Source organism: Sceloporus occidentalis, unplaced genomic scaffold (genome assembly GCF_023333645.1).
Source record: "Sceloporus occidentalis isolate IW3139 unplaced genomic scaffold, rSceOcc1.0.p SCAF_98, whole genome shotgun sequence".
NCBI classification, from domain to species: Eukaryota; Metazoa; Chordata; class Lepidosauria; order Squamata; family Phrynosomatidae; genus Sceloporus; species Sceloporus occidentalis.
In genome coordinates this window covers 139299-156198 of record NW_028317078.1, presented here as the reverse complement: position 1 = coordinate 156198, position 16900 = coordinate 139299, and the positions used below count along the sequence as shown (strand labels likewise).

The 16900-nt window shown below is 47.3% G+C and overlaps 1 protein-coding gene across 1 annotated transcript; it reads right to left on the bottom strand.

Annotated features, from left to right (window-relative positions):
- Nucleotides 1-1062: 1062 nt before the first annotated feature.
- Nucleotides 1063-11940, bottom strand: LOC149284145 (protein FAM131C-like). The gene is made up of 6 exons (XM_089497089.1): nt 11919-11940; nt 7585-7739; nt 7105-7198; nt 5490-5672; nt 5295-5405; nt 1063-1403 (listed from the first exon to the last, which is right to left on the bottom strand). The coding sequence occupies exons 1-6, from the start codon at nt 11938-11940 to the stop codon at nt 1063-1065; spliced, it is 906 nt and encodes a 301-aa protein (XP_089353215.1).
- Nucleotides 11941-16900: the final 4960 nt, after the last annotated feature.

Sequence of the window (16900 nt, the reverse complement as noted above, 5' to 3'; positions counted from 1 at the left end):
AACTGCCCGGCGGGCAATTGGCTTCCCCAGTGTGTTCTATTAGACTCATAACACGATCCTGTCTCTGAGTTTTATTAAGTCATCGTGACATTCACCTGTTTCACAGGACAATAACATGGTGGTGGAGGGGAATGCGCTGTACAAACCCAGCGTGACCCTCAGTGCCCACTAATTCACACGGCTCCATCGACAACATACAAAAATATATATATATATCACCCGCACGGAACAATAGATTACTGTAAAGACACTCCAGTGGTGAGAATGGGGGTACAAATCTAGTGGTGAGACGCTGGGGTACCGCTCCGTCCTTCAGAATAACATCTCTTAAACCTGGATTCCTTTTACTTCTCGAAAGACCCCAAACCCAGTAACCCCTGAATCCCCGGATTGTCCTTATTACAGTATGAATACACCAAACGCCCCGCTGTGCTGAGGCGCAATCCGCAGTCACTATGCAGCGCAGCATACCGGATGTCACTCACTACAAGGCATCACGTAACAGGCACTAAGACATCGAGACGTTCTCAGGAGCACAGAACAGCTTCTCACGCAAACACACGCTTTCCAAAGAATAAGGCTTCGGCTCAGGACAATTCTACTGTTAACGACAAAGCGTATTGCGGCAGGTGGACCCTTCCACGTAAATGCTGGTCTGGACTGAAGGTGTCTATATCACGGGACATATATAGTCGGGGCCGCTTCTCGGAAAGTTTTGAGTTTTTTTTTTCTTTTACGAATAAATCTCCAGCCTTTCGGGATGAGATCTTCCCTCGAAGCGAGATTAAGGATGTCCCGATTACTCCATAACAGCCCAGACTGTCTCCTGCACCATACATTCTTTTTGCTCGGTAAAATCCTTGTGTCACTTGCATGACGATGACACGAGTGGAGCTGTGTGTTATTTGCACACAGGGGCCGAGGTGAGGGGTAGATGGGATCCCAAGGTATGGTGGTCAGGCAAGGCTTTAATGGCCACAAACTGTGCAGCGTGACTCAGAACCCAAAGACCCATGGCCTCCTGGTTCCTTGATGTTCCTCGGGAAGTGTCTCAGCTGCGTCTTAGTTATAAAACACCTCGTCCTCGGACATGGAGCTGCTATCCACGTAGTGCAAGGAGGTGTTGAGCCGCAGTTTGTAGTATTCTGGAGCCGGGTCTCCTTCACCAGCTGTCGGGGCTTTGGAATTATCAGAACTGCTGCTTCTGGCTGCTTTGGGTAACGGGCACTGGCCTGGGGCCCCCTCAGCCAGATCCCACCTCTCCGCAGGCAGCAGCTGAGGGGCCACGGCCAAGGACAAAGCTGAAGAGTAAGACAGGCCGGGAAGGCTTCCTCCGAGATCGGAGCCACAGGCATCGCGAGCGTAACTCAGCAGCCTCCCCTGGAGGTAAAGGTTCTCCAGATCTGCACAGAAAAGGCACAGGTTATAAGGGCATTTAAAAGCTCCCCGGGGACAGGGCTACAGGGCAAGTGCAATGGAGATCCCCAAACCCCCTCCCCTTTTACTAGAGCTGTAGAGCTGGCCAATAAAGTATATTAACAGTAAATGTGGTGTTACAGGGCTCCATACCGTGGAGCTTCTTCTTTGGAACTAGGGTTGCCACCTGGCCGGTATTTCACCGGCACAGCCGGTATTTAGACTACCCTGCCGGTATTAGTATATTAAAAATATTTTTGCAGGGCAGACTGGCAGGGTGATTGGCACTCATTAGAGCTCTCCCCCTCCTGCCACTCTGTCTTTAGCGCAGCGCTACGTGCCGTGACGGCGTGATTGGTGGAGACTGAGCGCTGGGGGGATGTGATGTTTAATTTCATGACGTCACTTCCTCCAGCGCTCTGGAATCTGGCAGCATCCGCAGACCGGCCGGCCTGTGCAAGCTCGCTGTCTGTGGACTCAGAGGAAAAAGCCTTATGTCCCAACTCCTGCCTGCACTGATAAAAGTAAACTGAGGTAGATGCACATTATGTTTCTGTGACAGGAAATATTGGAGGGAAGGTAGGTGTACATTATGTTTCTGTGACAGGAAATATTGGGGGGGTAGGTGTACATTATGTTTCTGTGACAGGAAATATTGGAGGGAAGGTAGGTGTACATTATGTTTCTGTGACAGGAAATATTGGGGGGGTAGGTGTACATTATGTTTCTGTGACAGGAAATATTGGGGGGGGTAGGTGCACATTATGTTTCTGTGACAGGAAATATTGGAGAGAAGGTAGGTGTACATTATGTTTCTGTGACAGGAAATATTGGAGGGAAGGTAGGTGCACATTATGTTTCTGTGACAGGAAATATTGGGGGGGTAGGTGTACATTATGTTTCTGTGACAGGAAATATTGGGGGGGTAGGTGCACATTATGTTTCTGTGACAGGAAATATTGGAGGGAAGGTAGGTGTACATTATGTTTCTGTGACAGGAAATATTGGGGAGGGAAGGTTGGTGCACATTATGTTTCTGTGACAGGAAATATTGGGGGGGGAGGTAGGTGTACATTATGTTTATGTGACAGGAAATATTGGGGGGGTAGGTGTACATTATGTTTCTGTGACAGGAAATATTGGGGGGGAGGTGCACATTATGTTTCTGTGACAGGAAATATTGGGGAGGGGGTAGGTGTACATTATGTTTCTGTGACAGGAAATATTGGGGGGGTAGGTGTACATTATGTTTATGTGACAGGAAATATTGGAGGGAAGGTAGGTGTACATTATGTTTATGTGACAGGAAATATTGGAGGGAAGGTAGGTGTACATTATGTTTCTGTGACAGGAAATATTGGGGGGAAGGTAGGTGTACATTATGTTTCTGTGACAGGAAATATTGGGGGGGTAGGTGTACATTATGTTTCTGTGACAGGAAATATTGGGGGGGTAGGTGTACATTATGTTTCTGTGACAGGAAATATTGGGGAGGGGGTAGGTGTACATTATGTTTATGTGACAGGAAATATTGGGGGGGTAGGTGTACATTAAGTTTCTGTGACAAGAAATATTGAGGAGGGGGTAGGTGTACATTATGTTTCTGTGACAGGAACTATTGGGGGGGAGGTAGGTGTACATTATGTTTCTGTGACAGGAAATATTGGGGGGGTAGGTAGGTGCACATTATGTTTCTGTGACAGGAAATATTGGGGGGGTAGGTGCACATTATGTTTCTGTGACAGGAAATATTGGGGGGGTAGGTGTACATTATGTTTCTGTGACAGGAAATATTGGGGGGTAGGTGTACATTATGTTTCTGTGACAGGAAATATTGGGGGGGTAGGTGCACATTATGTTTCTGTGACAGGAAATATTGGAGGGAAGGTAGGTGTACATTATGTTTCTGTGACAGGAAATATTGGGGGGGTAGGTGTACATTATGTTTCTGTGACAGGAAATATTAGGGGGGTAGGTGCACATTATGTTTCTGTGACAGGAAATATTGGAGGGAAGGTAGGTGTACATTATGTTTCTGTGACAGGAAATATTGGGGGGAAGGTAGGTGTACATTATGTTTCTGTGACAGGAAATATTGGGGAGGGAAGGTTGGTGCACATTATGTTTCTGTGACAGGAAATATTGGGGGGGAGGTAGGTGTACATTATGTTTATGTGACAGGAAATATTGGGGGGGTAGGTGTACATTATGTTTCTGTGACAGGAAATATTGGGGGGAGGTGCACATTATGTTTCTGTGACAGGAAATATTGGGGAGGGGGTAGGTGTACATTATGTTTCTGTGACAGGAAATATTGGGGGGGTAGGTGTACATTATGTTTATGTGACAGGAAATATTGGAGGGAAGGTAGGTGTACATTATGTTTATGTGACAGGAAATATTGGAGGGAAGGTAGGTGTACATTATGTTTCTGTGACAGGAAATATTGGGGGGAAGGTAGGTGTACATTATGTTTCTGTGACAGGAAATATTGGGGGGGTATGTGTACATTATGTTTCTGTGACAGGAAATATTGGGGGGGGTAGGTGTACATTATGTTTCTGTGACAGGAAATATTGGGGAGGGGGTAGGTGTACATTATGTTTATGTGACAGGAAATATTGGGGGGGTAGGTGTACATTAAGTTTCTGTGACAAGAAATATTGAGGAGGGGGTAGGTGTACATTATGTTTCTATGACAGGAAATATTGGGGGGGGTAGGTAGGTGCACATTATGTTTCTGTGACAGGAAATATTGGGGGGTAGGTAGGTGTACATTATGTTTCTGTGACAGGAAATATTGGGGGGGTAGGTGTACATTATGTTTCTGTGACAGGAAATATTGGGGGGGTAGGTGTACATTATGTTTCTGTGACAGGAAATATTGGGGGGGTAGGTGTACATTATGTTTCTGTGACAGGAAATATTTTGGGGGGGTAAGTGCACATTATGTTTCTGTGATGTCACGCATATATAATTAATGATGCAAATTAGCATGGCCGGTACTTTTTTGCAAGAAAGGTGGCAACCCTTTATGGAACCTATAGAATTCTGTGAAACCATTATTCTTAAAATAACCCACCAGTGACGGTGTTTCTGCCAATCCCTGCAGTTAATCCCCCTCTGTCGGTTGATGGATGGTTCTGCTGCCCGGTATCACCGGTGTGTCCCAGATATCGGCACCCTGTCCCCAGCCATACAGCACAGAAATAGCGCCCGTCACACGCAGATCTGGGTTGTTTCCATTAATCAGGCCCAGGAATAGATGCAGCTCTGGTTTCTAAGAGGGAGCCCGATGCACAGATATTTCTCCCCCAGGGGGTGGCATTAAGACACTAACAGATGGGTCTCCTGTAACTAATTCTCATTCTCCCTGAGTTCCCAAACTTTCTTTGACGGCTGGGTTATTGCCGAGGATGTAAATCATGCGCATAATGGATTCATTTGGCAGGACACAGTCACTAATGGGGCTGTGGGATGCTTAACTCTGTTCTCTCTCCTAAAGCAACCACCATACCTAGAGGAAAACAATGTGCCAGTCCAGTGATTAGCTCTGCCACCAATACTCTCCCTGAACTGCAGAGGTATGGGGTATTTAGGGCAAGTAGGTATCCATGGAACGAATAGCATATACGCTAACGTCAACTCAACTGGAACCCCATCTTTGCTTTGTGTCTCAATGGAAGGTGCACAAGGTGACCTGTTCCCAGAGTCAAGGTGGAACTGAGCTTCAACTTAACAAAATCAGATTCTTAATAAATAGAGTACTCTGGCCATTAACTCAACGTTAACTTGCCAGCTGTTGGCTGAAGCTCAACGGGAAACTTGAAATTGTTGCTGTGTGAGTCTGCTCCTTCCTTCTCATCTCACAGACTCACCTTGATATTGGCGGATGTCCTGGGAACCCAGCCCATAATGCATTTCTTCATCATCCAGAGAAGACCAAGCACTTAACGTCGCTTCCGTGATCGCGAATTGCTCAGCCACCCCTGTGCAAAGAAACATAAAATCACCTGATGGGTTAACGAGCAACACCCTGAATGACAGCAGGAGTCACCGTGGTCTTAACAAACCTGCAGCAAATCGTGCCTCCTTCAATTCATCTGTGAGGTCCGAGTAATTCTCATCATCAGTCAAGGAGGGATCCCATCCAGACTGGGGAGCACTCCACCCCTTCCATTCAATAAGGTGGGCAACTCGTCCCCGCGCCATTGCAGTTGGTTTGGTGATGTGATCTTTAATGGTTTGCACTAGACCTGTGAGGACAGAATGACATCAGGATGCTGGTCTCGATGTGTATTATAACCCCCAAAGTCAGCACGGATCTGGACATGAAGAGACCTGAAGCTCTTTAAATGTTGGAGAGCGGATCATTTATCATGGAACCCAGTTTAAAGATTAAGCCCTAACCCGTCACAGTACTGAGTCCACGCGCATCCCTTGGGGGCCCAGTTGAAACCTACTCCTTCCTGAGCTCTGATGCAATAGTGGGATCTCAGCTCTATGAAAAGCTTCAGGTTTAATTGCCCGTTAATCAGACGGACGCATTATCTGTGCTGAGTGGGGCTGTTTAATCAGAGCGTGTTTACCTATGCGTTTGACAGTAGATAAGGCAGTTGACTGCTCCGCGTCGTGCCGGGGTTAACAGTCGACAAAAGGCTATTTGCAGGGGGCACCCGGGGAAATGAGAGCTTTAATGGTCTGGTTCATGGTGTTTCCACAGTAACACGGAGTGAGATAATCTCCAGACCTTGGCTAATTAGGGCGACGCACGCAAGTTACTTGACCAGCCAGTCAGCTTTTAACGCGCAGCCCAGCCGAATTTACACCCCGGGGGGGAAACGGGGACAACCGACGAGGGGGAAGCATATATGGCTAATTGAGAGATCTGGGGAACCTGTCTCGGAATCAGAGGTCTGGGGACACCTCTCTCGGAATCAGAGGTCTGGGGAACCTGTCTCGGAATCAGAGGTCTGGGGAACCTGTCTCGGAATCAGAGGTCTGGGAACACCTGTCTCAGAATCAGAGGTCTGGAAACAACTGTCTCGGAATCAGAGGTCTGGGGGCACCTGTCTCGGAATCAGAGGTCTGGGAACACCTCTCTCGGAATCAGAGGTCTGGGGAACCTGTCTCGGAATCAGAGGTCTGGGGAACCTGTCTCGGAATCAGAGGTCTGGGAACACCTGTCTCGGAATCAGAGGTCTGGGGGCACCTGTCTCGGAATCAGAGGTCTGGGGACACCTCTCTCTGAATCAGAGGTCTGGGGACACCTCTCTCGGAATCAGAGGTCTGGGGAACCTGTCTCGGAATCAGAGGTCTGGGAACAACTGTCTCGGAATCAGAGGTCTGGGGGCACCTGTCTCGGAATCAGAGGTCTGGGAACACCTGTCTCGGAATCAGAGGTCTGAGGTCCCCACTGCTAAAACCCACGTCTTTGCAATAACATGCGAGTGCATGCGAGTTCATCTCACATTTTCATAGTTATGGAACTTCCTGTTAACTAAGGAGCTAAATGTGGGGGAGATTGGGGCACCTACCACTCACAGAGAGACCGGTGGGTAACTACCACATTGAGTCATAGGAGTTACCCCCAATGGATTGTGATTTCTTAGAGAGCCACTGGCTTTATGGTTATTTTTACCACAGATCACGCCTTACGAATCCCTCACGGTCACAGGGACTTCTTACCAATCAGCGAGGAGGTGGCCAGCTCCGTGATGTCATAGTTGCTGGAATTGGGTTTGGACTCACACATGAAACCGTTGGGTGACTTGAGGCATTCCTGGGGATAAACATGAATATAAACAGTTTGCCAGGATGGGCCGACATAAAACATACAACCAGGGGCTTCTATAGCCATAATTGTACCCCCCACTAAGGGGGCAATTCACAGATCAAAAGGTCGTTTACACATAGAGGAAATGACAGAGGGTAAAATGCATAGAACTTTAAAACAACCTTTTCCTTAGAATTTTTTTGTTGGGTTCAGGAAATGTAAATCACGTGTGTTCTGTGTACCTTGACTCCCCAGCCGTTAAATCACTCTGCAGTGTGAGTGTGCAGTGCGGTATCACCGTGTAATGCCCCAGGCGCAGCAGCTGTTCCCTGGAGAAAGTGACTAGGTAGCGAGAGGGCTTTATTTTCTGGGAACATTTGTGGGGTACATACCTTTCCAAGGTCATTATCCCCCTCGTCCTCTGCCTCTTCTGGGGTTTCTGTGGGTGCAGTGCCTCCTGCTGGCTGGGGTATCTCTGGTGTGGGGATGGTGGGCTTTGTGCTATTGTTGGTTGAGTGGAGATCTTTGTGACCACCGAGGAAAAATTCTATAATGGAAAAGAAAGGGACAGTGAGTGTTTGCCAGGACAGAGGCCGGAGAACCTGATAGTGAGTGTGCACTAGAATGGAGGCCAGAGAACCTGATAGTGAGTGTTCCTCAGAACAGACGCCAGAGAACCTGATAGTGAGTGTTCTCCAGGACAGAGGCCGGAGAACCTGATATTGAGTGTGCACTAGAACAGAGGCCGGAGAACCTGATAGTGAGTGTTCCCCAGAATAGACGCCAGAGAACCTGATAGTGAGTGTTCCCCAGAACAGACGCCGGAGAACCTGATAGTGAGTGTTCCCCAGAACAGACGCCAGAGAACCTGATAGTGAGTGTTCCCCAGGACAGAGGCCGGAGAACCTCATGGTGTGCCAGCACCTTGGCACCATTTCAATGCTCTGCATGCACAGTGAGAATGCTCTGCAGTTTCTGGACTCTTCCAAGTCAAACGCAGAGACACACGCAGGAGGTTGCGCAGGCCTGAGCGTAACCATGGCAACTAAAACACGCACGTCTGCTGGAAAACAAGCCAGTTAATGTGCAGGGACACTTCATGCATACGACATGCAAACATCATGCAGATAGACGCTGTGTGTGGACAGACAGGTGGAGCGTGCGGGATCCTCCGCCGTCTCGATGAGAAAAATCTAGAACTCTAATGAATTGTGCCCAGAAAACCCCTTCTGAGCCAAATACAGATATACCCAAGACACAGCTGTGTGTAAATATGGGGCAATTCGTGAGTGTGGCGGGGGAAGGCATGTGAGACGGATATACTGCCCCAACTATTTACCTCCCTCAAATATTTATACCACGCAGAATATATACTGCCCCAAATATTTACCACCCCCCAGAACATTTACTGCCCAGAGTATAAATGTGTTTATCTCTAAACATAGAACTGAGCTGGGACTTGAGCTGTGGGCTTGCAATCTAGCAAATCCATCCCCAGGGGACATGTGAGGGCTCAGCAGGGTAACTGTTGGGGCATTTTAGACATAAGGTGAGAAAAGGAAGGAAAGAAATGGCATCAAATGAGATAAATATCCGTATTTAGTGATAATCTAATACAGGCAGCTCCTGTTAAACTGTCTTCATGGCTTTAAAGGGGTTAATTAAGGGGGGAAATGTTTTGAACCCGAGGACCCTCAGAATGATCCCCAGAGGACATGTCGGCGGATGCAGCCAGCGCTGCGCAGTCCGTGCTCATTATATTCACTCTCTATATTCATCTTTTGAACATTTGGTCATTGTGCCACTCGGTTCTCTGATCGATGTTGCCATGGGAACGACATAATGAAAGTGCGGCCTCCGGCATAAGAGCCAAATACCCCCTAAGAAATTAAGTGAATTCGCCACGTCATATCGAGGAGCAGCTCCTGTGACTGCAGGGACCTTCCTGCCTGACAGAGGGGCAAATTCCAGGAATATACCTACACCAAGAGTGTCCAACTCTTCTTTCTCCTTCTATTTCTTATTTTGTTTCTTCTCTCTCTCTCTCTCTCTCTCTCTCTCTCCCTTTGTTACTTTCCCTATTCCTCTATCTTTTTCTCTCTTCTTATTTTCCTTTATTTCTTATTATTTCTCTTTCTTTCTTTCTCTCTCTCTCGTTTTCATACTTTCTCTCTTTCTTTCGTCCTTTCTCTCTTAACCTTTTCTCCTCTTTCCTTCTTCTGTCTTTTATCTCTTTCATTTTTCTCTTATTTTTCTTCTTTTCTCTTCCCCTTTTCTTTCTTTCCCTCTTTCTTCCCTCTCTCTCTCTGTTCCAACCTTCTGTTCTTTCTTTCTCTCTCCCGTTTTCATACTTTCTTTCTTCCTTTCACTTTCTCTCTCTCATGCTTTTATTATTTATCTCTTTCTTTCTATCTCTCTCTCACTATCTCTCTCTCTCTTTCATACTTTCTCTCTTTGCCTCTTCTTTTTCTTTCTCTCATTCGTCATTTCTCTCTTTCTCGCTGTCTGTCTCTTTCCTTCTATCTTGCTTTCTTCCTTTCTTTCTCTCTGTCTTTCCACTTTCTTTCTGTCTTTATTTCTCTTCCCCTAATATCTAGGTTTGCCGGACAGATCATTCCAATAGTATCCACTATGGAATCTTTGCTGAAATCAGCTGTTCTTTTAATAAGTTTATTGGATGGATCTCTTCACTTCTACAATTAGAACAGTTTCGGGATGTAACATTTATCTTTATGGCGTTTTTGAAATGGGAAATAATGAAGCGATTCCGTGGCGGGAGGAGGCCAGCAGACGCCACATTAAATGTAACACAATTTGCCCTGAAGATGCTGCGTAATGAGAATAAAGAGAATAAAAGAAAAGGGTTACATCTGGTTATTTAGAGAATAAGAATGGAGATGATTTATAGGAAGAGCAGTGGCACGAGCCAAGAAGGAAGGTATTACAAAAACAACACAACGAGCCAAGACAAAGCAAAAACAGCCTAATTAGTGAAGAAAATGGGGGAAAAAACATGTTTCGGTGCATCCGCAAAATCTGGAGAGCCAGAGAGATTCCTGCGAGTGACTCAATAAACTGTTTTCTGTTTTGTTTTCCCGTAAGGACCGTAAGGTCAGGAACTTAATCAGGAAGAATTTTTCATTACGGAGAAGATAAGCTGAGGATTCTTATGGAATCTCTCCAAATTCAAAGGGGATAATTCCAGATAACGCGACCCCCTGACAGTATGGCGAGAGGTTAGACTTTTGCGTGCCAGATAACGCGGCCCCCTGACAATATGGCGAGAGGTTAGACTTCCGCGTACCAGAAAAAGCAAAATAGCTTAAAGAGTTGGAATCATGGTAATAATAATAACGATAAAAGTGATAATAGTGATAATCAACTCCTGATGTGTCTGTATGTATTAATGTATATTTCTTATGTGTTAACTGCCCCATTTAAATTGCACAACGCTGTGTAATTTGTTGGTGCTGAATAAATAAAAGGTAATAATATTAATAGTAGTGATAGTAGAGATAATAGTGAGAATAGTGATAATAGCGAGGAGAGTGAGAATAGCGACGAGAGTGACAGTAGTGATGAGAGTGATAACAGTGATGAGAGTGATAACAGTAATATTTCTGCTTCACCTACGCACGTAAAATGAACATTTTAATTGTTAATAAACCTGTCTCTGACTGTGTGCGAGGTGCGGTGGCCCCTGCCTCGGGACACAGAGCCTCTGCTTGTGATTTTCCTACCAGATTTTCCTACCAGCCGTGTCCTCCGACTCCCCACACAGAGAGATCCATTGCGAAAACTTTTAATAATCTTTCTGTCCCCATACATTCCTAAATAACTATTCATCCAATCCATAGATCAGGACCCATAAATAGTGGCTCGTATCACATATTACCCTAACTCTGGCAACCTGTGGTGGATGCAAGCATCTTTCAACAGGCAGAGCTGGTACCAACTAAAGGCATTATAATCTGTTCTTCTTTTTACAAGAGGAGTGAAAGCCTGGTGCCGGTTTGTAGTGTTACCCCCTTCGCCGGTGCTTCCAATCAATGGATCAAGAAACTACCGCCCCCCCCGGGGTGACCCTGGGACAGAGGCTGTTAGGTAGAACAGTGGAATCCGGGCTCCCAATAACCCCATATTGGTTAAAATCTGCCGGTGTCAGTGAGTCCCCGCAAACTAGTCACAGAGCCGACGCTTAGACAAATGACCTTATGAATGACCCCTAAACACGGGGCCCTGTGTGTCACCGGCAGATCACTGGCAGCCCCTCCGGTTTTACACAGGAGCGGAATCCCTGGTAAAATAACCATTTCTTTAAACGTCTTCCTGTAAAAATGATTTCTGATGCACGAACCGGGACCCCGGAGATTATTGGCACCGTTATAAGTAACTTTAGCGCTTCACGGACCACCGCCACAAATTAAACTCCCGTGTTATTCCAATTAACTGCCATTTCCAAAGCTCTGAGCAGGATCTATTTACAAAGAGACTTACGAGGCTAATTAATCCACTTTGTGGAGCTGGTGCCCACCACTGACATTGAAAGCCCCCATTTAATTTCCTCTCTATAGAAACGCGCCGGACTCGCTCCGCTCCCAACAAATAGGCATTAACCCTGCGAGTCCTGGGGGGTTTGCAATGAATGAGCGGATTGTTAAGTTGCCCCCCGGCACTCAGACCATTCATCAATATTCAACTTTGCCCTCTGTCTCTCCCAACTTACCTTTAGAAATGCAGGAGCCCATCTCTATCGGCAGACGGCCCCGTGCCATGAAAATCCTCCAGGATAACGAGACCCCCGGGATCTGCCTTCACCTGAGAAGCCTCTTCTCTGATAACCTAAATCCCAACATGGTTACTGCATGGTTGGGGGTCTCAGAACGCCCGCCTGTCTCCCAACGTGGCACTGAGACTGGAACCCGGCAGGACTTTGTGGGACACACGGGGCTTGTGGCTGCTATGCAGGGGGCTGATGGACATGGTCGAGGCAGCGAGAGGACGTCCGTATATTTAGGCTCTATTGGAAGTAACGAGACCTGCGGACGAGAGGGAGGATTGTCTCGTTGGATGCTGCAGTTGCCGAGAGACTCTCATAGAGACTGCTGGATGTCACCACCCCCCTCCATCCTTCCCGTCTCTGGGAGGTGTCTCTAAGGATCGGCCGACATCTAACTAGGGATGAGAGGCTCCAGCGCTCTCCTTTATTCCAGTAGGTGTAGGAAGCAGCCGTTGTTAATGCCCAGCCGTGGGGGTTTAACACTGTGTGTGCCAAAAAGAGGGGACTTGCTACTGATCGGTGGCAGCAACAGGCTGCTACGGCGCCACATCCTGGCAGAGCAGAGGACGAGAGCATGAAACTAACGGGAGAAACGGGTATAATGGAGACTTTCTAAGCAGGCAACACTCCTGAAACACCCCAAAGACTGAGCTGCCCCCCCACCTCATTCATTCTGCCCTATCTGCCCTTCAGGCAACTATTCTGAGGACAGACACCTAGGAGAATGGGTCTGGCATGGGGCTCGAGGCTTATCAACAACGGAGCGGCCAGCACATTGGTTTGGTCTGGCAATGGATGGCATTTTGGGGGCAGAGCTGGCGTGAGATTCATTCCCTCTAACGATGAGACAGTTGGTTGGGTTTGTTGGCCGGGTTCGGCTTGGATGACTGTTGCTCGTGGGGCGAGACTGGCAGCAGACAGGACACGTGGGCAAAGCTGGCAAGAGGAAGCTCATTAACGGTACGAGTAAATCATGGAGGGGGCCGGCAAGACCCTGACTCATAACCGCTGCCTCCCGAGCAGCGCCGGTGATTCAGCTGCCACCTGCTGCCGAATGAAGGCTTAAAACCCAGACTCAGGATTTTACTGCCCGCCTTGGAGGCCACCCGTCCAGGAAAATATAGCCTGGGTTCTTTTCACTTAAACGGATCCCTCATATCACTTATACAGTTCTACTGAAGGTGTCAGACTAACAGGTCCGCGTTCACCTGCATCCGGAAACCCCTATAATTGTACTTATTTTAAACCAGCCAGCAGTCCTGTTAAACACAGGAGGGGGAACACACGTCACGTTTAATTTGGGGCATATAGGTAAAGTAGGTGTTTTGTAAGCAGTGTTTTAGATGAACGAATGGTTAATTCTGGCGACAAAAAGAAATGGAAGTTTCTATAAAATGGGATAATAAAGGATTCTGCCAATAAAATGAAATCATCATCCGATATAATCGGAATAATAATAGAGATTTCAATTTCCTCTTCTTAATATAAAGTACTTAACGACATTTCAAAAAACAAGTGATGGACGGAGGGGGTCTCGGGAACGACTTGGCTGGCCTTTTTTTTACAGCAGGAGAAACGGGCAACTAGACGGGGGCTGAATTGGGGCAGATCTGCCATCGGGGTCTGGGTTGCCGTTGGTAATTCTTTATTTTGTTGTGCATGTCTTCACTGGAGATTATGCAGCGAGACGTACACCAACGCTGACCGACGCGTGTCGCTAAAACTGTGGCGGTAAGAGCCGAGTCCCGGCACTAGGGGGCAGCAGATTAACACACGAAATGGACTTCGCTTGTGAACAGGAGCCTAACCTGCCGCTCCCCACGGGGTGACCCGGTGACGGCCACGCAATGATGGGCTCAGCATGGGGGCAGTTTAATGATCGAGACCTCCTCGGCATTCAGTGCAGCAGGGGCTAAGCGTGCGCGCTCTCATTCCTCATGAGTAGACAAGGCTTTTCGGAGCTGTCTCGCGTCTCTCTCGCTGCCTTTCACCGAGCGCCGGTGGCAGGAGACGCGTTCCTGAAAATGACAACATCGCCGAGGGAACGAGCCCTTGTTTGGTGACGTCGGGTGACCTTGGGCAGTCCTTTCATCGTTCCGTGTGTTTACTGCCAGTTTCTAAGAGCGTGGCTGACATACGGTGACAGTGACACCTCGCGTTAACCCTTGCCACGCAAAGCAGAAACATATATTTATGTATAGCGTGAGCACGGAGGGGCCCGCTGGGGTTTGGACCGATTCTACCCGCGTTACCCCTGAGAGGGAACCGCCGTCTCTGCCTTGACGCACCTAATCAAAAACATGCAGCAATCTGTGGGAAAATTCCATTGGTTGCTATGGTAACTGCACCAGTTTGCAGTAGTGTAGCTATTTCAACATCACCACCTCTGTATAAGAGATAAGGGAGCATGATGAGTTACGCCGGGGGGGGATAAAAAGCGGGGTACAGAACACCCGGGTAAACTCAGCAATGTCAGCCCCAAGGGGTATTTGATATTAAGCACACAGAGTACATGTATCTGTGTATTAGGCGTGTGCTGGTAGTACATACCTGTATCTGTGTATTAGGCGCGTGCTGGTAGTACATACCTGTATCTGTGTATTAGGCGCGTGCTGGTAGTACATACCTGTATCTGTGTATTAGGCGTGTGCTGGTAGTACATACCTGTATCTGTGTATTAGGCGTGTGCTGGTAGTACATACCTGTATCTGTGTATTAGGCGTGTGCTGGTAGTACATACCTGTATCTGTGTATTAGGTGTGTGCTGGTAGTAGATACCTGTATCTGTGTATTAGGCGTGTGCTGGTAGTAGATACCTGTATCCGTGTATTAGGCGTGTGCTGCTAGTAGATACCGGTATCTGTGTATTAGGCCAGTGTGTGTTACTAGTTGTAATTCTCCTCTATAGCCACAGGAGGGAGCCTTTTCGCTATCTAAGTTTAGAATGGTAGACCCTGCGCTCTCGATATATTTCCATATATGTTCCTTATGTTTCTAAATGTTCCTAAATGTTCCTGTACGTTCTTATATGTTCCTGTATGTTTCTATATGTTCCTGTATGCTCCTATATGTTCCTGTATGTTTCTATATGTTCCTGTGTGTTTCTATATGTTCCTATATGTCCCTGTATGCTCTTGTATGTTTCTATATGTTCCTGTACGTTCCTATAAGTTCCTATTTTTTCCTGTATGTTTCTATATGTTCCTGTATGCTCTTGTTTGCTTCTATATGTTCCTGTATGTTTCTATATGTTCCTGTATGCTCCTATATGTTCCTGTATGCTTCTAAATGTTCCTATATGTTCTTGTATGCTCTTGTACGTTCCTATATGTTCCTATATTTTCCTGTATGTTTCTATATGTTCCTGTATGCTCCTATCTGTTTCTATATGTTCCTGTATGCTCTTGTATATTTCTATATGTTCCTGTATGCGCCTATATGTTTCTATATGTTCCTGTATGCTCTTGTATGTTTCTATATGTTCCTGTATTTTTCTATATGTTCCTATATTTTCTTGTAGGTTCCTGTATGTAATCTTCTTTGAGGTGACATTGAAGGAAAGGGGTATATTTACAAAGTTTAGAGTTGGAGGCAAGTCAAACCTCCTAGGGTCATCTGAAGAGGGACATCTTGTCTATTTAATTGCCATCTTCACTTACAAATTCCTGCTCTTCACCTGACAGCGAGTTCCCGTGAAAAGCATTTTCACCGCGTCCGTCAAGCTGAAAAATGCCCCAAACTCAACCAAATCAGCCCCAGGAGGAGGCAAAGTGACATAGAACTGATTAAACGCAACTCAACGACCAGCGTCCCACCCAACGACCGGCCAACGCTCTGCGGGCGAGATGCTGATTGCAACGGCCCAGTCCAGCGGGCTCGAGTTAAGTCGGTTTATCTTTATGGGATAGATGTGATCGTCGGGTGAAATGTGAATATAGAGCATACATTCTGGGGGTTTATCTCTGTATATTATACCGGGAGCGGCGTGAATGATCTTTGCGTTTGGGGGGTTCTTCTAGAGACTGGGGGAGGCAGCTGGTAAGGCGGGTTTCTCAGGAGCGGACGCTCGGCGGAGCTGGGGTCTGCCGACAGGTACAGTAAAACCTGGCACTGGCAGCGGGGATCGGAGAGGCCGCCAGCTGGAATGCGTCTGAGTCACGTCCTGGCGGTGCAGGAAAGCATTCCTCGCATTCCAGATAATTACCCTGCCTCTCCGCTGCTTATTCATTGTCTGTCTCCATAAACTGATAACGTCTCTAAGAATACAGAGCGAGCCGTTGCCAGGCGTGCCGTGGACCCCCCTGCATTTCTCTCGTTCTCGGGCCGTTTCGTGGGACCCGGCCATTCGCGGATCTGTCCAGGCCGGACGTGGAAGACGCCGGGAAAAGACAATAAATCCCTAAGATCCCTAAAATGTAGCATTAGAGCCCCAATCAGCGCTGCGATAGAAAGCGACTCATGAATAAACCGCGGGCAGCAAATGGCGAATTATCCAACCCGCCGCACTTTGCACCTGGAAAACAATGGCCGCCATTAACCCTTTGTTCTAGGCGTGTCGTTTGGCCACCTGTGCCAAGCGCTGGCTTTACTCATCTCTCCCGCCTACTATTCACAGGGGATACGGAGGGGGATTTTGTGGCCTCGCAGCCCTTGGAATGTAAATAGAAAAAGGTTTTAAAGCCTTTGTTTCTGCAAACAATGTGCCCGATCCCAGGTGTCCTCCCGTTTGATCCGAAGACCAGCGCAGGTAGCTCTCCCAGCTATTCATCGCTCACCTTTCGTCATCAAATAAAACAGCTGTTTGTGATCCGGTCGCCACGGAGACCAGATAAGAAGCCGCTGATAGCATTGTCCCGAAACACGCAAATCACCCCCATTATTTATTTGTGTTTTCTAAACTTTGAAACGCCTTTACAGAAGAGCAGCGC

What these genes read in the sequence shown, in the direction of transcription:
- LOC149284145 (XM_089497089.1), bottom strand. Translation starts at nt 11,940, where the DNA reads ATGGGCTCCTGCATTTCTAAAG. An exon ending in GGGCTCCTGCATTTCTAAAG is followed by an intron (nt 7,740 to 11,918) that starts GTAAGTTGGGAG and finishes TTTCCATTATAG; the next exon opens with AATTTTTCCTCGGTGGTCAC. An exon ending in GGGATAATGACCTTGGAAAG is followed by an intron (nt 7,199 to 7,584) that starts GTATGTACCCCA and finishes GTTTATCCCCAG; the next exon opens with GAATGCCTCAAGTCACCCAA.